Source organism: Myotis nattereri (assembly GCF_964212035.1).
Source record: "Myotis nattereri genome assembly, chromosome: 13".
NCBI lineage: Eukaryota > Metazoa > Chordata > Mammalia > Chiroptera > Vespertilionidae > Myotis > Myotis nattereri.
In genome coordinates, this window is record NC_138088.1 from 8,551,415 (window position 1) to 8,578,767 (window position 27,353).

Below are 27,353 nucleotides of genomic sequence, written 5' to 3' on the forward strand. Positions count from 1 at the left end.
CCGACACGAGACTGCGCCCTTGGGATGGTCCCTCGGGGGCTGTGGGCCCTGCCTTTCCCTAACACCCTCCAGGGGCGGCTGTGGCTGGCCCAGGGCCAGGGCATGGGGGAGCTCACTTCCAGACCACACCTGTCACCCCACACATTTGCTCAGACAGTCACTCGGGTGCCACTGAGCCCAGTGACTCGGAGCCTCGATCCGTTAGTCTCCCGATCATGGGCGTCCAGGGGCTGGGACACTCCGGGGCTGACTGTCTTGCTGGCATCGCCCTGCATCGGAGGAGGCTGTATGGGAGGCCTTTGAATGGACCGTTTGATAAAGGATCCCGACTTGGGTGGGATGAGAGGGGAGCGCTTCGGAGGAGCTTTTCATTCTCACGGAGCCTGAGTTGAGGCTGCTCTTCAGTCCACGGCAGCAGAGTGGGCCCAGGGAGGCTGAGAGAGCTGACAAGCTGTGCAGCCCTGGGGTCAGAACTAGGACCCGGGCCCTGGACCATCAGGCAGAGCACAAGCCTCGGACTGCGGGAGCCAGTGCATGACCTGGGACCCCCACCCAGAAGTACAGGGAGAACTAGTCACCATTAAATAGCAAGTTAAGTTGGTGCTTTTACCAGGAGCTTTGCCAGACGGTTGTATGTTTGTGTGGTTTCTGAGGCTTTGGGAAGGGAATGGAGTGAACAGAATCTCCACAGCCTCCTGGGAGGAGGGGCCCTGGCAGGTCACCCGCGGGCACCTCTGGGAGTGGTGGTGGAGAGGCTCACCGTTCTTCTGGTGTGCCCACCGGCCAGGCAGCCAGGGCACGGGGTGCTGGATGTGCCTTAGCAGGAGAGGTAGGCTCAGTGGTGTGGCCACGGAGACCACAGCCTGGTCACCCCTCTCCCACTTGGCGAAGGTCTCCCTGGACATGAGGCGGCCTCAGACCTGGCAGGTGTCTGTGTGGGTCTCTGTGGGGGAGTGGACAGCTTCCCAGGAGGTCCAGGGAGGTCACCTGGGAAGCTTCAGGTCCAGAGGCTCTGTCTGCTCACAGGGCCCAGGCAGCTCCTTCCCTTTCCCCACTGGCCCAGGGCACACACCACAGGTCCCCTTCATGACGTGTAAGGGGCATGTAAGTGGGTCCTGGGTGGATGTGGGCAAAGACAGACCCTGGAGGGGGTGCATGGGGCAGGAGCCCCTGACCTTTCGTAGCACACGGCAAGTCCCAGGAGTCAGAGGGCACATCTGATGCTGCAAAACTGCACCCACAGAGCAGTGCTCACCGTCCAGGGAGCCATCCATTCATTCACCCACAGAGCAGTGCTTACTGTCCAGGGAGACAGCCTGCTGCCCACCACACCTTTTCCCTCCTACCCCTTCTCTTGTCACCCACAGCGTCTCTAATGGTTTTAACTGTACCACAGGTGCCATCCTCCTTCCTGGCCCCTGCCCACCCTCAGCCCCACCCCTTTGGGCCTTTGCTTACCCACTGCACCTGAAGGCCTCCCCTCTTGCCCCAGCGGCCTGATTCTTGGGAGCCTGTGCCCTGGGCTATTTCAGGTCCAGGACCTGGTGCTGAAGTCCCAGCAAAGCCCTGCATCTTTGGGCCAAGGCCTGCATGGTCCTTAATGCACCCTGACCCAGACCAGCCCTGCCCTGTGGCTGCCCCGACTAGAGCTGGGCGCAGCCTCTGTCCTGCATCGCCGGCCCCCACCCACCCCCAGCTGCGTCTCATCCTCCTACCGGTCACCACACCCTGTACCGAACCCCCTGACCTTCCTCTTCTCCCACACAGCTGGGCGCTTGCCTTCACCCTGCCCCTACCGGGGGAATAGTGCTGGGCACAGGCTAATGGGAGGAAGCTGAGGCGCAGGCCAGCAGTGACCTGTGGGGCTTTTCCCTGAGCCAGAGGAAGAGGGACAGGCAGCCTCTGCAGCCCCTGCAGCCCCTGCTCCTCCCTCAGCCCAGCACAAGCAGTCGGGCTCGCCCTCCTAGTGCCAACACGGGCTGTGGGCACAGGGCTCACGGTGGGCAGCCCGGATATGCCCCAGGGGCAGGTGCTTGGGGTTTGGGTAGAGGACGGATGGTGACGCCAAGGCTTACCTGGGCTTGCTCCATGTGGGGCATGGCGGGCACCCCATCCGCACTCATGCATCCAGTTCCTTCATAACCTGCGGGCAGGCTGCTCCAGCCCCATTTCACAGATGAGGAACCTGGAGAGGGTAAGGGATGGGCCAGGAGGTGAGAGGAGAAAGGGTGCTGAGCCAGAAGTTAACCCCAACCCACTGTGAGTTGCCTGTGAGGTAAGAGTCTGGCGTTGGTTTCAACTTTGATCTTGAACAGACTGTTTTACATTTCAGTCCCCAACTTGCACTCCTGTAAAATGGACCGAAGCACTCTTCACAGGCGTGACTGTGACAAGTGAATGTCAAAGCTGTGATGTTTTAATTCAGTCCTCAAGGGCACACTGAGCACCACGAGTGGTATGGCAGGACTCAGGGGCTCCGTGAGGAGCAACCCCTGCCCCCAGGAGCTTACAGTATAAGAGAAGATGAGGAGGACGGGTCCCCCAGACGCTCCCTCGACTGGGGACGAACTGCACAAGGTGCCGCCGGGCACTGCATCGGCGTTAGAGCCGGCGTCCCCCTCCAGCCCTCACTGCTGTCCAGGACATCCCTCAGGCGGCGGGGCGTGGGAGGGGTCCAGACCCAGAGTGACGAGCGAGGAAAGGTGGTGGCAGTGGGCAGGGGCAGGAAGACGTGAAACCGAGCAGGTAGCAAACTGGGGCAGTGAGGACATCAAAATGAGCCAAAGCGAGTGGGGTGGTGGTGCAGCAGGCGCGGGTGCTGGGGGGCGTGGCCGGTCAGTGACACTGGGAGGGCTTCCTGCAGCCCAGACTTCCCTCTGTGTCATTTCCACCTCAGCCCCGCCAGAGGGCTGGGCCGGCAGGGCTTTCATCTGCGGGGACTTCCCAGGAGCTGCTGGGAACCCCAGTGACCTCTTGGCTTCCTCCCCAGATGTCTGGGAATTTGGGAGCCTGTGCCCAGGAGGAAAGTCCCCAACTTTCCCTGCTGTGCTCGGCGTCCAGGCTGCTGGATGGGACAGTGCTACCAGCCGCACCAGCGGCCTCATGTGCTCAGACCCCAAAGTGGACATGCCAAGTGTCTCTCAGGTCATTGCGTATAAGCCATGAAGAAGCTGCCCCCTTGGGTCCCCCCTCCCTTTAGCTACGATTTTGGGGTCACCAAGGAGAACCGCTGCTTGAAGCTCCCCCCATAGTGATCTTGAGCTACAGTAATGGTTCCAGACTTGGCTTTAGCAAAAGGCACTCTGCTTATTAAACACAGCCTCATGGAGGGGCACCGCCAGCTGATCAGGGCCGCCTGCTAGACCTCCCAGTCCCCCATCCAGTCCTGCTGCTCAGGCCCAAGAGACTCGGCGTGGTATGGCAATGGTGTGACATGGGTGTGAGGTGTCAGTTCTAGGCCCTCGAGAAGCAGAAGTCAGACTAGACTAGACGTATGAGAGGGAGCTGGAGAGCCGCTGTGAGCCCTGAGACGGAGAAGAGCAGAGGCAGGAGCAGACAGGAAGCGTGCAGATTCCAGGTGTAGCCTGAAGTCCGGGCTAGGCCTGCGGAGCCCAAAGGGAAGGCATTCTGCCGGGCGGGAGGGGCGTGGGGCTGGGGCTGCCAGTGCCCTCCACGGGAGCAGCCCCAGGAAGTGTGGCCTCAGCAGGCACCATGGCAGCTCCAGAGGGAGCATCCAGGCGCCCTCACAAGGATCCGGTGCCATTGTCACGGTTGGGGACCTCCCTCTGCACCGCTGCCCTCTCTGCATCCCCTCCGACTCCTGGGCTTGGCACGTTGGGCATTTCCGCTCAGCTCCGCTCCCTCGGACAGCTGGGATCACGGGGGCATTTCTGGAGGGAGCACGTTGGCCAGGTACCAACGCATGTTGACACATTCCAGGTCCTGTCTGTATGGCCTCACTTTTCACAGCAGCCCTGCAGGGAGGAGGGGATGGTGCCAGACCCAGGCCAGCTCCTGGCATGGCAGCAACAGAGGCAGAGCTGTCAGCTGTGTGTGTGTGTGTGTGTGTGTGTGTGTGTGTGTGTGGCTGCAGGTTGACTGCTGGCATGGGTGGCCTCCAGGGCTGTGCCCCGCGGGCTTGTGGCACTGAGCCAGGGGTGGTGCTCTGAAGCAGAGCTGGTTGCCATGGTCCCAGGCACCTGTTGTGCAGGCAGCTGCCCTAACAAAATGCTATGCACATGGCGGCTGCAGTAACACATTTATCATCAGACGGTGCTGTGGGTCAGAGGCCAGTGCAGCTCAGCGGGCTGAGGCCACGGTGCTGGGCTTCCTCCTGGGCCTCAAGGGGAGGACCGTTTCCTGCCATCTAGGCGCTGTGGATGGAGGCTCTGCTCCCTGCTGGCTGTCGGCAGGGCGGCCCCCGCCTCTCAGCGCCCCTCCAGGCCTCACACGCGGCTCCCACACCAGCAGTGGGGTGTCCAGTCCATCTTTCTGCCCCGCTCTGCAGTCACACCTTTTTCTCTGACCCCAGTGGGAAGGCTCCCGGTTTCATGGACACATGTGATTGGATTAGGCAGCGCTGGGCCGGAGCAGGCTTCTGTCCTTGTCCTGCACCGCCCTGTGCTCGCCCACGATCCAACCGGGGAGCCCGTGGGGTTGAGGAGGTCGCTGAGCTGAGCGCTAAGGCAGGAACCCAGATCCCTGCCGGACAGTCCCGCGGCTCGGGCCCTGCAGCCTCCACAGTCCCGCGGCTCGGATCGCACAGGGGACGGGGCTGCGCTGTTCCCCGGCCACGCGGGGGGTGGGGGGGTGGGGGGTGGGGGGGGTGAGATGGCGCGGCTGTGAGCCCTGGGTTGACATCTCAGCTTTCACAACTGCCTGTGCCAGGTGTGTGCACACCTGCGCCTCCTGCCCTGTTGCCTGTGAGGAACAGGAGACCAGGCTGTGTGTTTGCTTTTCCTTTCCGTTCATGTGTGATATGTTCCCGCTCCAGCGTTTGTGCCTCCTGGGGAGTCCCTGGTGTAGCCCCGAATCACAGGATGGTGGGGGGTGGGGGTGCGCCTGGGAGGTGCAGGCAGGCAGCACGGGGCTGCTCCCCGCCCCGGGGACGGAGGGGCGTACGGTGGGTGGGCTTCTCAGGGTACCGCGGTGGCTGCTCCGGCGGATCCTAGCCGCATGTCTGGACTGGGGGGCGGGAAGGGAAAGCAAGTCTCAGAAGCGGGATCAAAGGACAGGGAGGCCAGGCCCCAGCCCCAGAGCAGCCTCTTCTCACAGCGCCCCCTGCTGGTGTCTGGGTTCCCAACGCCTCCCCGCCCTTCCCGCATGGCCTGGTCCATTCGAGGGGTGACCCCTACCTTCCATGCCCCACGGCCAGGGAGGTGCCCCAGAACATGGGCTTTGCAATCCAGTCGGCACTGCTGTGTGTGGCGCCCAGGCACTGCCCACTCTCACTCTGCTCCTTGGGGCAGGAGCCCCTCCCCACCGCCTTCCCAGTGCTCAGCAGGCGCAAGAGCCTCTGCTGCTCCAGGTTCCTGCCAGTCCACCCATCCTGCCCCAGCAGGCCAGCCACCCAGCCTCTGGGCCTCTCTCTCCTGCCCTGCAGGGACTGCCCTGGACCTGGCGGCAGGTGGGAAAAGCACTGAGCCACATGCCCCTCAGAGCCTTGATGGTTTGGGCCTGATCTAGGGGCCAGGTGAGGGCTGAGAGTGAAGGGCTCCCTGCAGCAGCTGGCTCGCCTTCTGAGGGGTTCTCCAGGCTGGCTGCACTTTAGCAGATTCCTGGGCCACAGCCCTGGGACTCAGGTGTAGTTGGATGGGGTGGGGGGTGGGGTGGGGGGAGAGGGGGGCGAGGGGGGAGCCCGGGAAGCTGTTTTGTAGCAGTCTTGCTGGGTGGAGGTGAGGGACAGTCTGAGAGTGAATTACGCCAGACAACAGGCAGACACTGGGCTGCCCTTGGTGTGCTGGGTGACGGTCTCCTGGTGGTGGTGACAGGTGCATGCTGAGCTGGGAGCCGGCTCTGCACCACCCCAGGCGGAACAGTCCCAGCTGCTCTGAGCTCCCTGTGGCTGGGACCCCCCTCCTTTGCAGTCATTCTCTGCCAGGCTTGGGACCTGTGCCTCACCTGTGTGTGTGCAGTGCCAGGAGGAGGTGCTGGACTGGCTGCACCGCCCTCCTGGGTGCACAGCACCCACTGCGTTTTCTAGAAGAAGGCACTGAGGTTCGGAGAGATCAAAGGGGGGACAGCTCCCCCAGCGGGTGCGCAGCTCTGGGACCTCACAGGCTGCAGGGCGTTCTGTGCAGCTGTGTGGCCGCCTTCAGGGGCTTTGCCTGAGAAGAACACTGAATAATCCCGCTTTAAAAATAAACTTCAGACCCACAAATGCAAGCATTTGTAACCGCACTGTCACTGATTAAGGAACTATCAGACCCTGCAGCCAGTGCATCAATTAGCACCACCTGACTACTGGCCGTCTTCTGTCCTCCGGTCCAGGATACAGTCTCCTACCCCATCCATTCCCACCCGCCCTCCTAGGAACCCTGGCCAAGACCCGGGGCCTCAGTTCCTTGGGGGCAGAGGTGCTTCTTGAGAACGTTAAGCACAGATTTCTGGGGACTGAGAGTAAATTATTATTTTTTTAAAATATATTTTTATTGATTTCAGAGAGGAAGGGAGAGGGAGAAATAAATGATGAGAATCAGTGATTGGCTGCCTCCTGCACGCCCCACACGCGACTCAGGCATGTGCCCTTGACCGGAATCGAACCCGGGACCCTTCAGTCCGCAGGCTGACGCTCTATCCACTGAGCCAAACTGGCTAAGGCAAGAGTAAATTATTTTTATTTTTTTAAAAATATATCTTATTGATTTTTTACAGAGAGGAAGGGAGAGGGATAGAGAGTTAGAAACATCAATGAGAGAGAAACATCGATCAGCTGCCTCCTGCACACTCCCTACTGGGGATGTGCCCGCAACCAAGGTACATGCCCTTGACCGGAATCAAACCTGGGACCCTTGAGTCTGCAGGCTGACGCTCTATCCACTGAGCCAAACCGGCTAGGGCAAGAGTAAATTATTAATACACCTTCTATCTTACTCAAAATCTGCCCTGGGGGCCAGACTTTAGGGAGCACAGCACACAGCTGCCCGCACGCGTCCTGGGCTAAGCCAGTTACTGTGAGCACCACTCCCAAATTAGAGGCAAAGTGGCGGATGGTCCCAGAATAGCATAGCTGTGACCTGGGAAGTGCCACGGAGAGAAGGCTCCAGGTCTGTGGGTCCTGGCAGGGAATGGGGGCCAGGGAGTCCTGGCAGGAGGAGCACTTTGAGCAGAAGGAGCAGCCCCTGAGGGGCCCAGTGAGGGAGGGAGCAGAGCCACTCGACAGCAGTGGGGAATCCCACCCAGTGAGTCTGGGCCTTTGCAGCCAAGTCACCAGGTTTCCTCCGCTCGAAGCAGTGGGAAGCCATTGAGGTTTTTAAGAAGGGGCAGGTGGACGCCACACACAGCCCCATCTATAGAGTGGTTAGCTTCTTTCAGGATTTCTTTTGTTGACTTATGGGTATAGGCAACAGTATGATGATTGCCAGAGGGAAGTAGGGGTGAAGGGAGGTAGGAGAGGGTAAAGGGGATAAACGGAGATGGAGGAGACTTCACTTGGGGTGGCAAACACACAGTACAATATACAGATGATGTATTATGGAATTGTGCAGCTGAAACCTGGATAATTTTATTAACCAATGTCACTCCAATAAATCAATTGAAAAAGACTTCTTCAAGTATCTGTTTCCTCTGGGGATGGTTCTTCCCTTGGCCATTTCTTTCTTGCTGTCCGTGCATCTCTCCTGCCTGTTCATGCCTTCTGCCCATTTTAAGGAGGGAACTAGGGGCCTGGTGAGCGCTGCCTCTGACCCCACAGGGTCTCTTTCCTGCCAGGGATTCCCAGGCAGACGTGGTGCAGTGAGGTGGGGTAGTCAGCACTTTGCTGCAAGCTGCGCCACCCCGCCCCTTAGGCCAGGACACAGGGGGCTCCACCTGGGGCGCCTGGCTCCACCCAGGAGGCTGGCTTGGAGGGCAGCGCGCGATGGGGTGTCTGCCCCACTCCCAGCCCAGTAATGACCTGCACTTGCCCTGTGTTCGGACAGGTGAGCCCTCCTGGGCCGGACCTCCACGTGGCCTTGCCTCTAAGCCTGCTTCTCCCTGAGGCGGGCTTCCTGCTCGGTTGGGCACCTCTGTGGCTGCACCTGTAGCCGTCTGCCTTCCGTCTTCCAGAAATGTGTCACCTCGGCCGCTGGTGCCCCCTCTCCCACAGCCTTTCCTCGGTTATCTTCTCTCTCACGGAGGCGGGGAGGGTAAAAAGCAAATGCATGTGCCCAGTTCACCATCTCAACTAGAAGTCGGAGGATTTCTTCCTATAAAAGTGCTCTTACAAATCCATAGGTTTTGCTTCCTTTCCTTAGGCCTAAAGTTGCCCAGCGCCTTCATTTCTCTTTCTCTTTCTCCCAAACCCACATCTGAGCAGTGAGCAAATCCTCTGTTTCTGCCTCAATAAAGTCCAGAATCCGCCCGATCTCGCTCCTGCAGTCCAGCCTACTCCCCAGGCACGTGGGGTGTTTTTTTTTGCGGGAGCTTCTAACAGGTTTCCTGCTTCCAACTTGCCCCCTGGTCTGGTCTCTTGAAACCAACCAGAGTGGTTTGATCAGATGGTGTCATTCTCCACTCAGATCCTCCAGTGGGAAGTGAAGAGAGTGTGTGGGTATATGAAAGGGGACGGGAACGCTGCAGACACATGCGGACTCCGGGGCTGCAAGAGGAGCCTGTGCAGGGTGAATAGTGTCCCCCAAATGCATGTCCATCTGGAGCCTGTGATGTAACCTGATTGGGAAAGAGGAGTATGCAGAGACCATATGGATTAGGGTTGGCTTTAAGTCCAGTGACTGGTGTCCTTATCAAGAGAAGCAGACAGTAGAAACACGAAGGCAGAGACTGACGCGATGCATCTATAAGCCAAGGAAAGCCCAGTATTGCTGGCAACCACCAAAAGCGAGGGAGAGGCAAGGAAGGACTCTTCCTAGAACCTCAGAGGGAACATGGCCCTGCTGGCACCTTGATTTCAGACGTCTAGCTCCCCAGACCGTGAGAGAATACACTTTCGTTGTTTTAGGCCTCTCTGCTGTGGTAAGGTGTACTGTACCCCTAGGAAATTAATGCAAGCCCTTATCCTGGCCTACACGGCCCAGCAGGGTTTGCTCTCACCTCTTACCACCCTCACTCCACCCCAGCAGCATTGGTCTTGGACAGGCCTCTTCTCTGCAAGCCACATATGATTCTGCCCCAGGGCCTTTGTACTTGAGGTTCCCTGGGATCTCCATGGAAACTTCATCCAGGTCTTGGCTGGGAAGTCATCCTACACAGAGGCCTTCCCTGACGGCCTATGTAACCAGCAAAGCCCCTTTAGTTCTCTTCACAGCATTTACTGCCAGCTGGTGCCTGGTTCCTTGTTTAGTATTTGTGTCTTCCCTCCACCACGTAAGCCTCATGAGAGCCAGGACTTGTCTATTGTGTTCATGGCTATCGCTAGTGCCTAGAGTGGTGCAAGGCATGTGCCCAGCATGTAGTCAGCGAATGAGTAAGAAGAACATCCACAGCCAGTTGAATATAGGAGCAGATTCCAAACAGGCAATTCAAGGGAAAAAAATGCCTCTTTTTTCCTCCACCTCAGTCTTGCTCATAATTAAAGAAATACAAATTAAGTCTGCAATGAGATCATTATCACTTTATTGTGAATGTGAGGGGAATTGGGGTGCTGGCCTAGGAATGTAACTTGGACCATCTCTTTATGCTTTTAAAAATTGAAATATATAATTTACATAATAAAATTCACCCATTTAAAGTGAATAATTCAGGGTTTTTTAGTATATTCACAGAGTTATAGAACCATCACCATTACTTAATTGCAGTACATTTTAACTACCCCCAAAAGAAACCCCACACCCATTAGCAGTCAGTTCTCCTTCCGCACCAGCTAGCCCGGGGTGACCACTATCAAGTTTATGACTCTGTGGATTTGCCTATTCTGGACATTTCATGTGTCTGGTATCTTCTGCTCAGAATGAAATTCTCAAGCTTCAGACATGAAACATGAACATCATTCCCTTTTTATTGCCATGTAATCTTTCACTCTATGGATGTATTACAGGTTTATCTATTTATTAGATGATGGACGCTGGGTCGTTTCCACTTTGTGGCTAATACGAATAATCCTGCTATGAACATTTGCTTATAAGTTTTTATGTGGGCATGAGCTTTCAAATATCTTGGCTATAGATCTAGGACTGTAATTGCTGGTAGTTCTTTGGCAACTCTATGTTTACAATCTCAAGGAACTGCCAGACTGTGTTCCAAAACAACTACACAATTTTACATTGTCACCAGCATCATGCTAGGGTTCCAATTCCTCAACAGCTTCAGTAATAGTTGTTATTATTCACCTTTTTTTATTATAGTCATCATAGTAGGTGTAAAGTGGTATTTCATGAGGATTTGATTTGCATTTCCCTAATAACTAATGGTGTTGAGCAACTTTTATTTTTAAATAAATCTTTATTGTTCATATTATTACAGTTGTTTCCCTTTTTTCCCCCTATACCTCCCCTCCACCCAGTTCCCACCCCACCCTCTGCCTTTACCCCCTCCCCCCCCCCCTGCTGTCCTCATCCATAGGTGTATGCTTTTTGTTGCCGGGTCATACACATGGAAAATGTAGCTATTTCCATCTGCGACGTGTCCCTGTGTTCGGCCACACAGGGACTGTCTCAGCCTCACAGGGGCCATCTCAGCCTCACAGGGACTGTCTCAGCCTCACAGGGGCCATCGCAGCCTCGCAGGGGGCGCCGCATCCCACGTTGGGGGTGAAGGTGCGAGACAGAAGCTCCTCTCACTGTCTCTCCTGCTGCTCCCTTGTGTATTGCCGATGTTGGAAGTTTCTGAGAGCAGTCTACAGGTGCTGGACATAATACTTTAACTGGTCAACACGAAGTTTGGTATTCTGTCTTTTGTTGGGCGGCTCCTTGATGGACAAAATCTCCAGGCATTCTTGCTGGTGGAATATCTGGTATGCTTGCTTGGATTTTGTTTTCTACTAAGTGCACAGACTGCTTGTCTGCCGTCTCCCGGCATCCCATGTGAGACTGGATCTGTGACCTGTTTGTGCGTTTGCTGGTACAGCAGTTCCATGTTGCTGGCCCAGCCAGGTCCGGTTCCGGCTTCCTCTGAACCTGATTCTTCTTCTTGAGTGTGTCCCTTATGGGTGTGAGGAGTTGAAATCTGTAGTTTGTTGGGTTAAGCTGCAAAAGCCCAGATGGTTCCTTTTGTGCCACTGGCACAGCTTGGGCGGTGATGTAAATTGAGTAGGGCGGGGTCTCAGGGAATCACCAGGGCGGAGAAAACAGCAATGGCCTCTCCGCAACTCCGTATCTCCGTGTCCCCGAGTGCCAGTGAGCAGCTCCGTGAGAAAGCCATTCTCGCTTTCCGACCAGCTGCAAGGCCATCCCACCTCTCCCTGTAGGGGTCTGGGACCTCAGAATCCCGCCCCAAACAAGCTCAGTGGATTCAAGAGTTTGTAACCCCTTCCGATTGAAAAAAACCGCTTCTTGAGTGTGTCCCTTATGGATGCGAGGAGTTGAAATCTGCAGTTTGTTGGGCTATGCTGTAAAAAGTGCTGGTGGTTCCTTTTGTGCCTCTGGCACAGCTTGGGCGGGGATGTAAATTGAGTAGGGCAGGGTCTCAGGGAGTCACCAGGGAGGAGCAAACAGCAATGGTGTCTTCGTGACTCCTCGCCTCTCTGCGACTCTGCGTCTCCAACCCTTTCGATTGAAAAAAATCGCGCATCCAGTTGCAGCCCGCCTGGCGCGTGACTCCGTACCTCTGTTCTTGGTGCCTCTGCATATTCTACTCAGTCTCAATGCTCTTCTTTCTTTCCTTCCAGTTGTAGAACTTCCACTGGGCCAGCTTTCCCATGGTTCTGAATGATAGCTGTTTTGTCTTATAGTTGGTATTTTCAATGTTGTTGTGGGAGGCAGCATGCACAGTCCTGTACCTTACGCCGCCATCTTGGTTCTCCATTGCAACTTTTTATGTTCTTATTTGTCATTTGCATGTTTATTTAGAGAAATGTCTATTCTGATTCTTTGCACAATTTTAATTTGCCTTTTATTGTTGAATTGTCAGAGTTCTATATATATTCTGGATATTACATCCTTATCATATATATGGTATACAAATATTTTCTCCCATTTTGGAGATTGCCTTTCAATATCTTTATAGTGTCCTCTGAAGCACAAAAGTTTTAAATTGTGATGTCCGGTTCATCTCTTTTCTATTTGGTTTCTTATTTAAGAAACCATTGCCTAATTCAAGGTCACAAAGATACACACCTGTGTCTTCTAAGAGTTTATGGTTTTTGCTTGGTCTTAGATCCATTTGGAGTTAATTTTTGTACGTGGTGTGAGGTAGGGTTTCAACTTCATTCTTTTGCATATGGCTATCCACTAGTATCATTTGTTGAAAAGATTATGCTTTCTCTCATGAATTACCTTGCCACCCTTGTTGAAAATCAATTTTTATAGATAAACGGGCTTGTTTCTGGACTCTCAATCCTATTCCTGTGGTCTATATGTCTATCCTTGTACCACTACCATACAGATTTTATTACTGTAGCTTTGTAGCAAGTTTTGAAATAGAGAAAGTGTGTCCTCCAACTTAAAAAAAAAAATACACACACACACACACACACACACACACAGTATATATACTAGAGGCCCGGTGCATGAATTCGTGCACCTGGCGGGTGGCAGGGGGCGGGGAGGGGGAGTCCCATGGCTTCGCACCTGTGGCTGCGCCGGTCCCGGCCTCCCTCCAGCTATGACTGGGCTGGTGGCTGGGGTCCTGATCCACCCACAGCCTGCTCACTTGTTCGTGTGCCCCCTGGTGGCCACTGCACATCATAGCACCTTAACTGACACTGGCCTGGATAAACATTGTGACAGCAACCGCACAATTTGCATATTAGCCTTTTATATATATAGATTTTTATTGATTTCAGAGAGGAAGGGAGAGGGAGAGAGTGCTAGAAACATCAATGATGAGAGAGAATCATTGATTGGCTGCCACCTGCATGCTCCACACTGGGGATTGAGCCTGCAACCCTGGTATGTGCCCTTGACTGGAATCGAACCCAGGACCCTTCAGTCAACAGGCCGATGTTCTATCCATTGAGCTAAACCAGCTAAGGCCTCCAACATTTTTTTTAAAAGGATTGCTTTGTTTATTCTAGGTTAGGGGTCCTCAAACTTTTTAAACAGGGGGCCAGTTCACTGTCCCTCAGACCGTTGGAGGGCCAGACTATAGTTTAAAAAAAACTATGAACAAATTCCTATGCACACTGCACATATCTTATTTTGAAGTAAAAAAAACAAAACGGGAACAAATACAATATTTGTATTTGCATGTGGCCCGTGGGCCGTAGTTTGAGGACCCCTGTTCTAGGTCCTTTGTATTTCTATGTGAATTTTAACAACAACTTCTAAATTTCTGCAAAAAAACAAAAAAAGCACCTAGAATTTTGATAGGGATCACATTGAAACTGAAGATCAATTTGGGGAGTATTGCCATGTTAACAATATTGTCTTCCAATCTATGAACATGGGATGCCCTTATTTAAGACTAAATTAATCTCTTCCAACTTTGTTTTATAGTTTTCAGTGTACAAGTCTTGCACTTCTTTTGTTAAATCTATTCCTAAGAATTTTAATTCTTTTTGATGCTATTGTGAATGGGATTGTTTTCTTAATTTTATTTTCAGATTGCTCATCACCAGTATATAGGATTACAACTGACTTTTGTGTATTGACCTTGTATTCTACAATCTTGCTGAACTTACTTATTAGTTCTAAAAGTTTGTGTGTGTGTGTTGATTAGGATTTTCTATATACAAGATTATGTCATCTGTAAATAGAGATTGTTTTACTTCTTCCTTACAACGTGGATGACTTTTATATCTTATACATTGCCTAGTTGCCCCGATTAGAACTTCCAGTGCAATAGTGGATAGAAGTTGAGATCTTTTTAAATGCAGATGTTTACAGCTAGAAGTTTTCATCTAAGCACGGTTTTAGCTGGATTCCATAAGTTTTGGTATATTGTGCATTCATTTTCATTTATAGTTAGCACTTTAAAATTCCCCTTGTGATTTTCTTCTTTTTCCTGTGGTTATTTAGGAGTGTGTTGTGTAATTTTCACATACAGGGTAGAATAAAGGTAGGTGTACAGTTGTGAGTACAGAAAACACAGAGTTAGGCCCATTCCCGTATTTGTGAATTTCCAAGATTTCTTTCTGTCATTGACTTCTGCTATTCCATTGTGGTCAAAAGACATACTTTGTATGGTTTCAGCTATTTTAAATTTATTAAGACTTGCTTTATGACAGCACATGGTTTATCTTGGATTATGTTTCATGTGCACTCGAGGAGAAAATATGTTCTGTTGTTGTTAAGTGTCCTATACATGTCTGTTAGGTATAGCTGGTTTATAGTATTGATCAAGTCTTCTATATCCTTACTGGTATAGTTGTTTTATCCATTATTGAAAGTGGGGTGTTGAAGTCTCCAACTATTTTTGTTGATTTGTCTATTTTATCCACAATTCTATCAGATTTTGCTTCTTAAATTTTGGGGCTCTGTTATTAGGTTACAGCTTCTTGACCGATTGACCCTTTTATCATTAAAAAATGTCCTTTGACTCTAGTAATAATTTTTTCTTAGAGTCTGTTTTATCTGATAAAGTTTATTTTGTTGATACTAAATTCTGTTTTGTTTGATAGAGCCATTTTAGCTGTCTTTTGGTTACTGTTTACATGGAATATCTTCCATTCTTTCACTTTCAACCTATTTGACTTTGAATCTAAAGTATAGCGTATAGATAGATGATGTTTTTAAATCTATTTGCCAACCTCTGACTTTAATTGAAGTGTTTCATCCACTTGCATTTTATGTAAATTACTGATAAGACAGGGTTTACTATTTGTTTTTCATATGTCATTTTTGTTCTTCTATTCCTTCATCATTGCCTTCTTTTATGTCGAGTAGATATTTTTAGTTCCATTTAAACTCCCTTGCCTTTATTTTATATATATTTTTGAGTTATTTTCTTAGTTGTTGCTTGGCAGATTACCATTAACATCTTAATTTATAACAAGTTGTTCAGATTAATACCAACTTAATTTCAGTAGCACACACAAACTTTGTTCCTCTTCAGTTCTAATACCTCCTCTCTCCTTTGTGCTCTTATTGTCATAAAATTTACATCTTTATACATTGTGTACTCATCGGCACGTATTTATTTATTTATTATTATTTTAAATAATTCTTTATTGTTGAAAGTATTACATATGTCCCCTCTTTTCCCCCATTGATCCCCTCCAGTGCTCCCGTCCCCCTCCCCGCCCCAGGCCTTCGGCACCCTATTGTCTGTGTCCATGGGTTATGCATATATGTATGCAAGGTCTTTGGTTAATTACTTCTCATCCACCCACCCTCCCCCACCTTCCCTCTGAGATTCCACACTAAGTTCCATGCTTCCATGTCTCTGGATCCACTTCGTTTATGTTGTTACTTAGATTCCACATCTGAGTGAGATCATGTGATACTTGTCTTTCTCTGTCAGGTTTATTTTACTTAGCATGATACTCCCCAGGTCCCTCCATGCTGTCTCAAAGGGTAAGAGATTCTTCTTTTTTACTGCTGCATAGTATTCCATGGTGTAAATGTACCACAGCTTTTTTATCCACTCATCTACTGATGGGCACTTGGGCTGTTTCCAGATCTTAGCTATTGTAAATTGTGCTGTTATAAACATAGGGGTGTATATATTCTTTCTGATTGGTGCTTTGGGTTTCTTAGGATATTATCACATTTTCTCTATCCATTCATCTCTTGATGGACATTTAAGTTGTTTCCATCTCTTGGCTATTGTAAATAATGCTGCAGTGAACATGAGGTGCAGATATCTCTTCAATATAGTGATTTTATTTCTTTTGGATATATACTCAGAATTGGGGTTGCTGGATCTATTTTTAATTTCTTGAGAAAACTCCATACTGTTTTCCATAGTGTCTGTACCAATCACAGTCCCAGGAAACATGCACAAGGGTTCCTTTTTCTCCACATCATCAATCCTCAACCACATTTGATAGCTCTTGTCTTTTTGAGGATAGCCATCTTAACAGGTTTGAGGTAGCATTTCATTGTGGTTTTGATTTGCATTTCCATAATGATTAGAGATGTTAAGCTCCTTTTCATGTATCTGATAGCCATTTGAGTATCTTCTTTGGAAAAAAATGTCTGTTCAGGTCCTTCGCCCATTTTTATGTTGGATTATTTGGGGTTTTGCTGTTGAGTTATGTGAGTTTCTTATATGGTTTGGAACCCCATCAAATGTGTGCTTTGCAAATATTTTCACTCATTCCATAAGTTGCCTTACTTACTTTCTTTGAATATATTTAAAGTAGCTGATTTAAAGTTTTTGTTTAATAAGTGAAATGTGCTTCCTAGGGGCAGTTCTGATTGCTTTTTTGCTTGTGGGTCATATCTTGTTTCTTTAATGCCTTTTAATTTATTTTATTTTTTGTTAAATCTGGACGTTTAAAATAATTCAGTGTGGCAACTCTGGAGTCAGATTCTCCCTCCTCTTCAGGGTTTGTTGTCATGGATGTTTTTTGAAGTCATTGTTGTTTGTTTAGTGACTTTTCTGAATTAGTTCTGCAAAGTCTGTATTTGGTGGTGTGTAGCCACTGTAGTTTCTGCTTCATTATGTTAGTTGTGATTTAACTAAGACAACTTAGAGGTTTCCTTAAATGCCTGGAACCAGAAAGTCTGCCGGTCTCTGCCCAGAGCACTGTGTGCCTGGTGGGGCACCCCTCACTCTCAGCTGGTAGATGAGGACTCTGCCTTAGCCTTCATTTCCCGTTTGCACAGAGCCTCGAAGTCGGCTAGAGTGAGGGCTGAGGATCTCTCAGGGCTTATGTGAGCACGTGCACAAGCCTGGGCATGCAATGAACGTGGCCTTCTGGATTTCAGGAACACACTGCAACCTTTTAAAGTGCCTGTGGACATCTCATTCCTAAGCCTTGTCTTTTAAGCTTTTTAATTATTGTTTGCTCCAACTGTTATCTACTGCCCCAGGCAGCTGAGAAGTTACGTACCTGCAACTGTTCCGACAGTCAGTCCTGGAGAACAGGCCTTTTGTACCAGTGAGCTCTGAATCAGGTCAAACACAGAGATTCATGCCAACGGGATCTTCCAGGAAACTAGTGGAAATAATGACAATTTTCTGGGAATGAGACCTTGGAAGCGTTTCAGTCCTGTTTGGCTCCCCACAGTGGCTTCCAGGCTTTTCATGACGCGTGTGGGGGTCTTCGAGGCACTGGGAGCTAATGAGTTGGGGGAGGGACTAGGGCAAGTTAACACACCACAAAGCTTATGATTCTTACTGAGGTTCAGCTACTTTCTCTGTGTCAATAAATACTCCCTCATCTATCCAAGCCCTTGATTAATTTCTGAAGTTCTAAAAAAAGGAGTTGATTCTGATCAGATTTGCTAGTTTTCTTGCTGCTTTTATGGGACAAGAGAGAGTTTTCGGAGATGATTACTCTGACCTCTCCCTGACATGGGGCCATGCTCTTTTGAGAGCATGTCTGTGATATCTCTCTAAACTGAAAATGCACATAATCTTTGATCCAACAAGTTCAATTTCAGGAATTTATTCTTCCAATATGATCACACATTTGGCTAAAGACCTTTGGTCAAGAATGCTGGTGGAGGAATATTGTGGTCACTGTATCATGGCTGAGTGCCTGTTGCCAGGGGACTGACAGTGCATGGGGCAGCCCAGCCACCCAGCAGAATGCCCTGCAGCTGGTACAGATGTGAGGGGTTGCCCAGAGAAAAGAGCATATTGAAAACAGTGTGTGGAGCATGAGCCCTTCAGTTCAGAAGACGAACCCTGTATCGCATGTAAATAATTTCATGAACACAGAGACATTTTGGAAGGGTGCACACAAGAAACTGTTAGTAGTGGAAGTCTCAGGGGGTGGGGGCGGGGAGGGCTGGAGCCTGGGGTGGGAGAGGGCGTACTTTTCTCTGATCTTTTGTATGGTGGAGTATTTTCTCATGAGCATGGTAGTGCATTTTCAGTTTTAGAATGGGTAAAATGAACAAGCAAACTAGGCAAGTAAGTGTGTGGGCTCATGGGTGAGCCCTGCGCAGGTAGGTCTGGTCGCCTTCTCTTCCTGGGTTCTAGGTAGAAGAATGAAGAGCACTCCTCTACCGGCCGTGCCCACACCCAGGGGTCCCCGGGACAGAGGTGGCAGGGCACATGCTCTTGTCTTACCGGTGTGACTTCACCTGGTATTCTCAGGACAGGCCTGGCCAGCCGTGGCCACGGTCACCCCTCAGTGATGGCCAGGAACTGGGGCACTTGCCAGGGGGCTGCAGCTGCCTGGTGAGGGGAGAGGGTGTGGCAGCTTCCTTCCGAGCCTAGGGTTCTGGGGACGGCCTTCCTGGGATGTTTGTGCTGTTCTAGGAACAGGCTGGTGCACAGAGCCACATGGGCTCATGCACACACGACTCGCCTCGTGTCCAGGGGCATCGAGTCCCCTTCCACCAACCTGGTGGAACTGCCTTTCAGGGAGCCTCCTCCGACCCCCACTCCGTGCCGTAGCCTTTCTCATCACCATTTTCTCTCTCTGGCTCAAGACAGGCTCTGTCTGCACAGATCTCAGGGGCAGGCAGGTGCACGGGAAGGGGGCACGGCTCCCGAGGCCCGTCTCCTGCTCACACCCGTCAGCCGACCAGCCTCCCTCTGACACTCCCCAGTGCCTCTCCCAGCTCAGAGGTCCACGTGGCTCTCAGGGTCTCCGTGTCCATCACAGTGAGGACAGAGAGGGCTAGGAGGCGCTCATGGGATTCCCAGGCGCCCGGGTGCCTTTTCAGGTTGCAGGACCTTTGCAGGACTGCGTGCAGGTATGGAGATGGGACAGTGGACGAGGAAGTCCGGGGAGGGACCTGCTCTCCCCAAACCCAGGATAATGTATAAGCAAACCGTCAAAAGCATAATGCGACTCTCCCAGAGAGTGGAGGCCAGTGAAGTAAATAGGGAAGCTCAAGCACAGGGGCCCCTGTCCTGCTGGGGTAAAGCCTGTCCCTGAAGGAGGCTCAGAGGCACCTGCCCGGACCCTGGCACCTCTGCTCTTGGCTCCTGCTTCCCACAGGCCCGGGGCCCTGCTGGGCCGAGCTCATGCCCAGGGTGTGCAGGGGCGGGTCTCAGTGTGCCTTGGCCCAAGCAGTCGCAGGGCATGTGTGTCCAGAGAGATGTCTTGGTGGCTGGGGCTGTGTAGGTGAAGGGGTCACTGGGCACGCCCGCAGGGTGATGCCCAGGAGGAGGAGAGCCCCGGCCAGGCCAGCCCTGACCGCCTCCTCCTAATCCAGGCAGGTTTGACGGCCTTCACTCCCAACCACACCCAAGCCAGCTGGCCCCGAGCATCCCCTACCCCTACCCCTGACACACGATCACACTCACCAGGGATCGCAAATGTGTGTTCTCCAGCTGGGTCTCCTCTGAGAACTGTGGGCAGCAGCAGGCGACCTTGTGGGAAGGAGGGGAGGGTGGCACTGACCCGGGCGTCCCTACATGGTTGCAGGTCCCGGGAGTCTTCCCTGATCCTGCAGCAGACAAAGGCGAGCCTGACCTAGGCATGTTTGCGATGGGCACAGCACTTGACAGCTGTCCGGCTGCCTCCAGCCTCTGGGCCTTCGCCACAGAGCAGGAGGGACGTGGGCCCAGAGTCCCTGGGACTGAAATTCAGGATGGCCCCTGCCTTCTTCCTGGCTGACCAGAGGGCAGTGACCTCAGTCTCCACCTGGCCGAGCCCCTGCCCCGGCAGGGAAATGAGGACAGAGAGGGCACCGGAGGCATCGTGTCCTCTCCTTGCAGGGCCCGACGAGCCATCCTAATGGGGGAGGGGGCGCGAGAGCAGTGGATACGAGGACGGGGTCCTGTGCACCCCTAGCAGGCAGGACAGAGGGGTCTGCCTGGGACCCACGAGTACTGACTCTTTGGAGCCAGAGGCAGGGATGCAGAGACATGGGAGACCAGGCCCCCCACTCAGTGTGGACCCCGGGCATGTTCTGCCCAGACTGGGGTCCCATGGCCCTAATTCCTGAGGCGGAGGAGATGGGGAGCAGCAACAGCGGCACAGCTGAGTCCCCACACAAGGAGACCGACCACAGACCTGTAGAGCGTGTGCTGTTCTCCGGGGGGCTTCAGCTCCAAGAGGAGAGCGGTGTGAGGGGGCGGCCCCCAAGCAGCTCAGCTCCCCCTGCCAGGCTAATTGACCTCCTGGTCCACCTCTCTGCCCAGGAGCCTCAGGGCTGTATTCTGTATTATCCGAGGTGGCCAGCCGCAGGGCCCTTAAGAAATTACCAGTCCAGATGGGGAAACTGAGGCACACAGAGGGGCAGGGCTTGCCCAGGGATCCACAACAAGCCTCATGCCCCCAGTCCAGCGGGGGCCAGTCCCCTGCCTGAACTCAGATCCCAGTGCCATGCAGCAGCCTGTGTCGCTGGGCTGGTCCTGCACCCTTCCTCGTGTGCCAGGAGGAATGAGCCATGGATTCTGGCATCTGTTCATTTTCCATGAAGAAGGACTTTTGGAATATTGAGATAACCAAAATCCGCACAAGCCACGCTTGCATTTCATACTGCAGGCGTTTGGACTCTGCCCAAGAACACGCCAGCAGCCCAGAGGCCTGCCCCTCTGGGTGCAGGGGAGGGTCCAGGGACAGGCAAGCCCTAGGTTGGGGTCCAGAGGAGAGAGACAGTCACCATGAGGGTCTTGTAACTGGACAATCAGTGGGTCCGTACTGCCTGTCACTACCTGAGCCAATTAGGCAGAGACAGGGTTGAATCATATGAGCGTTTATTCCAATCCTGCCAGCAGGTCATCCACAAACGTCTGCTCTGCACCCCCCACAAGCCGCTGCTTATATTGGGTAGGAGGACAAAGATCACCTGGGGAAGTAGCCAAAGGGAAGGCCAAGTGGGCAGTTAACAGGTCAGCAGAGGTCTGGGTCTTCAAAGGGCTGTGGATTCTGGCTTCTGGCTCTGGTTTTTGCAACAAAGTTGTTAATCTTTCCATGATAACAGGCCGCTCCCTGATGGGGAAGGGGCTGCATCGCCAGGTGAGCTCTCCGGTCCCAAGTGCGGCTGCCAGCCAGGTGAGAATGTGCCGTCTTTAATCAGAATAAAACAATGGTTAACAGAGCATGATTCATATTTCTTACAATTCTAACTGGTTCCCCAACATCCTGTTTCTGCCTCATCAGTCTTGGGGCATCTTCTGGGAATGGTGTCTTTCCCTTGATTTCAAGAGTAAAAGGGAATACATATTCCCAAGATTCACATCCCCAACCTCATCTGCAGCTGTGGATTTTGAGAGATTGGGAAGTGAGGGTTCCTAACTCCGATTCACAACCTAACTAAATGGCCTCAGCCTTGTTTCCCCCTTTGCAAGTGGAAATAAAGCTTTGATCTGCAAAGTCAGCCCTCTACTGCAGGGGTCTGCATGAGCCCCGGAGGAGGCCAGATGCTGGGCTGGGCTGGGCTGGCCTCAGAGGGCTGTGTGGGGAGGCTGCAGGGAGGGTGGCTAGCCGGAGGCTGTTGGTGGAAGGCTCGACCTGGTCTGAAACAGTGAAGTGCTTCCAGCCAGTTGGGAAATAGCTCCTGCAGGTTTAGCCCCAGGAGGTTAAGGCTGTCAGCCCAGCTGCCCTGTGAGTGCTGAGGAGGTGTCAGAATCCTCAGGGCATTCTCAGCAGGTGCACACCTCTCAGGTAGCATGCATCCCCGGATCCCACCTCCAACTCGGCCCCCTGGAACTTCTGGACAATGCCAAGGACAGCCAGGAGCATCCAGGTGCCTTTCGCTGCAGCCACCCGCATTGGTCTCTCTGTGCCTCACATGCACCAACCTCCTTCGAGCCGTGGGGCATGTGCCCTTGCTGGGCTCCCTGCCTGGCATGCCCTTCTGGTGCCTCCACAGGCTGGCAACCCCGCATGGCAGTCTCTGCTCCAGGCTCTCCTTCCAGGGAGGCCTCCTCCGACCCCCACACTCCGTGCCGTAGCCTTTCTCATCACCAGCCATAATTTTGTTCATTTGTTTACTTGCTGACCATCCTGCATCCTACGGCCCTCAGATAAACCCTGAGAGCAGAGCAGGGATTGTGTCTCTGAGAACTTAACACATAGTAAGGGCTCATCCGCCCTGGCCAGTGTGGCTCAGTTGGTTGGGCATCGCCCTGTGCACTGAAGTTTGCTGGTTCGATTCCCATCAGGGCACATGCCCAGGTTGTGGGCTTGATCCCCGGTAGGGGGCGTGCAGGTGACAGCTGAATAATGTTTCACTATCACATTGACGTTTCTCTCTTTCCTTCTTACTTTCTCTCTCTCTCAAAACAATAAAAATGTGTTGTTTTTTTTAAATGACTAGTCTAGTGGAATGCAAATTACCAGCCAATTGCTGAAGAACCCACAAATGAGGAATGCAGCTCCAGGGCCCTAGTGATTCCTTCCCCCACACCCTCACCTGGTCAGACATCACTAATCTAACACAGAACATTCGATTCAAGAAGCCTAGACAGGTGCTCTGATTCTCCCAGAGAGGCCCTGGGGGGAGCCACTAGCCCTCCCTGAGAGGTGGTGGGAGGAAGACTAGGGCGTAAGGTGCATGTTGTGCGTGGGCTGGCTGTCCAAGGTGAGGCCCTTGAGGCTGCTCCCAGGGTCAGGAAGACTTCCTGCAGGTGGGCCGTGCAGGCCCCGTCTGGGGGGAGTCTGACCTTGGGGAGCTGCTGGCACCTGCCAGGGAGGCTGGTCTGGGCTTCAGCAGCCTCACTCCAGAAATGGCCCGACGAGGGGGTGCTGTGCAAAGGAAGTTCTGCTTTGAGAAATGAATTCATTTCTTCGTGAGCAGGAGCCGGATGTGGGCTCTCTGAGATGTCGGGCGGGGCGTGGAAAGGGCTGGAGCGAGGCCTCAGACAGCCCTGGTGGCACTTGCTGGCCCACCCCTCACACTCAGGTTTGGAACCCAAGCTCTGCCTGCAGCGTGGGGTGGGTGGTTAGTGCTCGCCCTCAGTGCCTGCTCCTGCGTGGTCCCAGGGGCACAGTACAAACTTGCACCCGTGCTGCTGGCAGCCCGGCCACCCCTTGGCCTCCCCCATCCTGAAACCCAAGCCCCGGAGGTTCTAGTCTTGTAGGGTCTTTGTCTGATCCTGTCCACACCCCCAGTGTTGGAACCTCTGTTCCAGTCCCCAGCTACCTACTTCTGTTCTGCCAGGCCCATCGCTCTGCCCTTGGCCACCTTCCATCTTCCAGACCCAAACCTTCCGGCTGCACCTTTGTGAAGGCGGGAGCGGTGCCTGCACCAGAGGCGCCTTAGCCTTGGTCTTTGGGGCATGAGGAGAGGGAGGCCAAGGCCCAGTGTCCCCAGATGCTCCTTCCCTGAGTCATCTGCTCTGAGGTGGCCCCGCAGACGTGGGAGGGGCGCAGACAGCTTTGCCGGCCGTGTCTGGCACATCAGTTCTTGTTTGTTTGTTTTCTCTCTCAACTATTTTTAAAACATAATTGTTCCGAAGTGTAACAGACATACAGAGACGTGCATGAGTCTTCAGTGTGTAGCTCAGCGATTTTCCGGGGGTGAACATGTGGGTAACGGGCATCCAGCCCCGCAGCCCCCCCTCAACCCTCCGCCAGCCCTCTGACCTGGACGTGCATGGAGTCCCGATGGCTGTGCGTGTCTGTTTCTGGTGGCCCGCGTGATGGGTGGGCAGTCCTTGCGGCGGTTGTCTCTGTCCATCCTCATTGCTGTCAGGGCCGCCTGGCAGCTCCGCCTGGAGCCGAGGTGAAGAGCACGGCTCAGTGCTCGGGATGTGGCTGCTTGGGAGTGAACAAGCGTTTCTGGTGGGTCTCCACCCGGGAAGGGAGTCTGGCCTGCATATGCTCGGCTTCCACACGCACCGTGGGACCCTCTTCCCTGCGCTGTCCCAGGTCACACCCACCAGTGGCTGGGCCTTCCCATTGGGCCACACCCTTGTCAGCACTTGGCATGTTCTGTCTTTCCGTTTTAGCCACTCTGGTGGGTGTATGGCAGTGTCACACTGGTTTTGATTTCCCTTCCTGATAACCAATGAACTTGAATATTTTTTCTTATGTCTATCATCCTCTTGCATATCCTTTTTTTGTGTGACATATCTTCTTAAGTCTTATGCCCATTTTTAAACACTCAGGTCTTCTGACTTTTAATTTGTTTGAGTTTTTTATATTCTGGATATAAGGCCTATACTAGATATACTTAGTATACCAAGTATTTCTACATCTGCACACGCGCGCACGCGCGCGCGCACACACACACACATTTATTCAACAGATAGGTGTCACGCCCCCGTGTGCAGACATGTCACAGTCACTGGGGCACAGCCGTGAACAAAACGAAGGCCCTGCCTCATGGAGCTCGGACTCTCCCTAGGGGAGCCTCACGAAGGCGATGGGTTCCTGTGTGAGCCCACAGCCCTCCCTGCAGGACCTGCTCCCTGTGCCCAGCCCCTCCCACAGCTTCGAGCAGGGGAACGCCCAGCAGGGGTAGCGCTGGCACTCCTGTCTCCCCGCCTCCTTGGGCACCAGGAAGGATGTAGATGTAGTCCAGGTGCACACAGAAATGCTGAGCTCACCCCTGTGAGCGGAGAGGGCCATCGTGTCTGCGAGGATGTCCTGGCAGAGACAGTGGGCAGGGGGCCCTCCTTCCTCCCGGGGAAGCCTGTGGGGAAGCAGGTGGGTTCTGTGGGTGAGCACACCTGGGAGACACTCTGTGCCGTACAGGAAGGCACCTGGGGCTGCAGGTCAGCTCAGCCACCTCCTCTGGCTGTGTAACAGAGAGGCAGAGGGAAAGGCTTTCTCGGGGTGCCGGTGGCAGCAGGGGTTTTAACTGCCCACATGGGCTCCCTAAGACAATACTATGGACACCTTAGGGACCAGATGTCCTGCAAGGCTGTGGGGCGGGGCTGAGGACGACGGGGCCAGGTGGCTGGAGGCGTCTCCAGGCCCAGGCCCAGGGCTCACCCGCTTTGGTGCTCTGTAGCCATCCGTGCAGGCCCAGGACCCAAATGCCCGACTGGCCTGAGGGTGCCACAGTCCCTGGCAGAGGCCACTTTGCCTGACGTGAGCAGCAGAGGCAGCAGGGGAGCAGTGTGGAAGGTTAGGGGCTGGTGTGCTAGCAGCCTGCAGCCCTGGCCATTTATTATTATTTAATCCTCACCCAAGGATGTGTTTGTTTGTTTTTTAATTGATTTGAGAGAGAGAGGAAGGGAAAAAGAAAGCAAAAGCGAAAGATTGATGTGAGAGAGAAACATCCATCAGTTGCCTCCTATCTGTGCCCCAACTGAGGATCAAACCCACAACCTAGGGATGTGCCCTGACGGGGTATCAAACCCACCATCTGTTTGGTGTACAGGATGATGCTCCAACCAACTGAGCCCCTCAGGGCAGCCATGGCCATTTCTGCTTGGTGCCCCCTCTCTGCCCCCCCCTGCCCACCCATGGTTAGGTCTGCAGGCGCTGAAGCCGTGAGGGCTGAGTTCCAGGCCCAGAAGAGAAAGCGGGGCTGGGGCAGAGCTCGAGGAGGAGCTGCTCCAGCCTCCGCACCCTCCTGGACAGGCCAGCGCCGGCCCAGCACAGCCCCTCATGCCCTGGGCAAATAACGGTTTGAGGCTGTCCCCCTTCTGCATTGCCTGGGGACAGGGGCTGAGGTCCGAAACGGGCCTTGTCCCGGGCCCACAGCCATGGAGGAACTGGGAATCGCCATGGAGGAACTGGGAATCGGGCTGTCAATTATTTTTTAACTTGTGTTTTCAAAAATTAATCTCGTGACTGGCAGGCAAAGAAGAAGGGGTAGCCAGGAGGAGAGACAGCGTCTCCTACAGCTCCCAGCAGAGGGTGGACATCCTGGGAACCCCCTGGATGCTGACAGGGGTCCCCACCTCCCGCCGGCCCAGGGCTGCTCCTGAGCTCCCAGGGGCTTGGCTCCGCTCCTCTGGGGCCTCCCTGCTCCCCCTCAGGAGGAAGAAAGCATGTCCCTGCTCCGCTCTGGTGATGGGTCCCCGGGATCGCACTCCTGCTTCCTCTCCCCACTCAGCCTCTGGGCTCCCAGCTCAGGTCTCCAGAGAGGGCGCTCTTGGGCGGTCCATCTTCTTCATAGGAACTGGGAGCCTGGGTGGGGGGCAGGAGCGCGGTGGAGGGGAGACCTGTCACCTGACAGGATTCCTCGGAGGGTTGGGGCTCGGAGGGTTGGGGCTCGGGGGGTGGTGGAATGAGCCTCAGTGTCATGTGCCAGCGCCGCCCCGCGCGTGTCTCAGATTGGTCCTCCCACCGGAGCAGCTGGTGTCCCCGCGTTCACAAGAGGAAATGGAAGGGCAGAGCTGGTGGAGTGAGCACCCCGTCAGGGGACGCATCCAAGCCCCGCGCGGGGCCAGCGCCTCCGTGGCTCTGTAGTGGACATCGAGAAGGCGAGCTCAGGTGAGGGAGGGAGAGGGGAGGTGCTCGGGAAAGGAAAGGGGGCTCAGGGCTCTCTGAGAGCGGGGTCCCACCCACACCACCGCTCCCTTCCCACAGCGCCCTTGCCGGGCACAGCCGGCGCGCCCAGCACCGCTCCGATCCGCCGCCGCCGGGGCGCCGTGCATTTCGCTCGCCCGCCCATCCCCGCGCCTCCCGGCGGCCCTCCGGCTGCCGGCCCCATCCCACCCCGCCCCGGCCCGCCCCCCACCCCGCCTCCGCCCGCTTCCCGGCCTGGCTTCGCCTTTCCCGCCCCGCGCTTCCCGGCCCTGGCCTGGCTGGTCCCGCGGTCACCGCCCCCCGCCCCCGCCCCGCGGAGGCTGCGAGCGGCGGGAGGAGCGGGGAGGAGGCGGGGAGTGCATCGCGCGGGGAGCAGGCTGCGGGATGGTTCTGGAGTCCCAGGTAGGGCGCGGGGCGGGACAGGCAGGTGGCGGGTCCTGCGGGGAAGCGCCGGCGGGCGACCCCCTGATGGCAGCAGGCCGGGTGCGAGCGGTTTCTGCGCCGCAGGCCTGGGGAAGGGGTTCTGCCATCGGGGAGGGAGTGCGACCCGACCGTCCCCTCCGGAACCCCTGGCCCAGAGGGAGCCGCCCCCCCCTCCCCCAACCACTTCTGCGTCATCTCCAGGGGCACCTGCTGCCAGGTGGGCGGCGCCCAG

The 27,353-nt window shown here is 53.9% G+C and overlaps 1 protein-coding gene across 9 annotated transcripts in view; it reads left to right on the plus strand.

Moving 5' to 3' along the window:
* The window catches only part of RASGEF1A (RasGEF domain family member 1A), a 71,627-nt gene that overhangs the window by 15,665 nt on the left and 28,609 nt on the right, over positions 1-27,353 (plus strand). The window contains exon 1 of one of the 9 annotated variants that reach the window (XM_081104463.1): positions 26,363-26,662. The exons of 3 other annotated variants lie outside the window; for them this stretch is intronic. Coding sequence is in view for 3 of the 6 variants with exons in the window: in XM_081104455.1 (XP_080960581.1) it covers positions 27,083-27,100 (18 nt within the window). In the remaining 3 variants the exon portion in view is untranslated. Of the gene's footprint in view, positions 1-26,362; positions 26,663-27,035; positions 27,101-27,353 lie in introns of those variants that run through there. 5 more of the 9 variants (XM_081104459.1, XM_081104465.1, XM_081104455.1 and 2 more) reach the window with 5 other exon arrangements.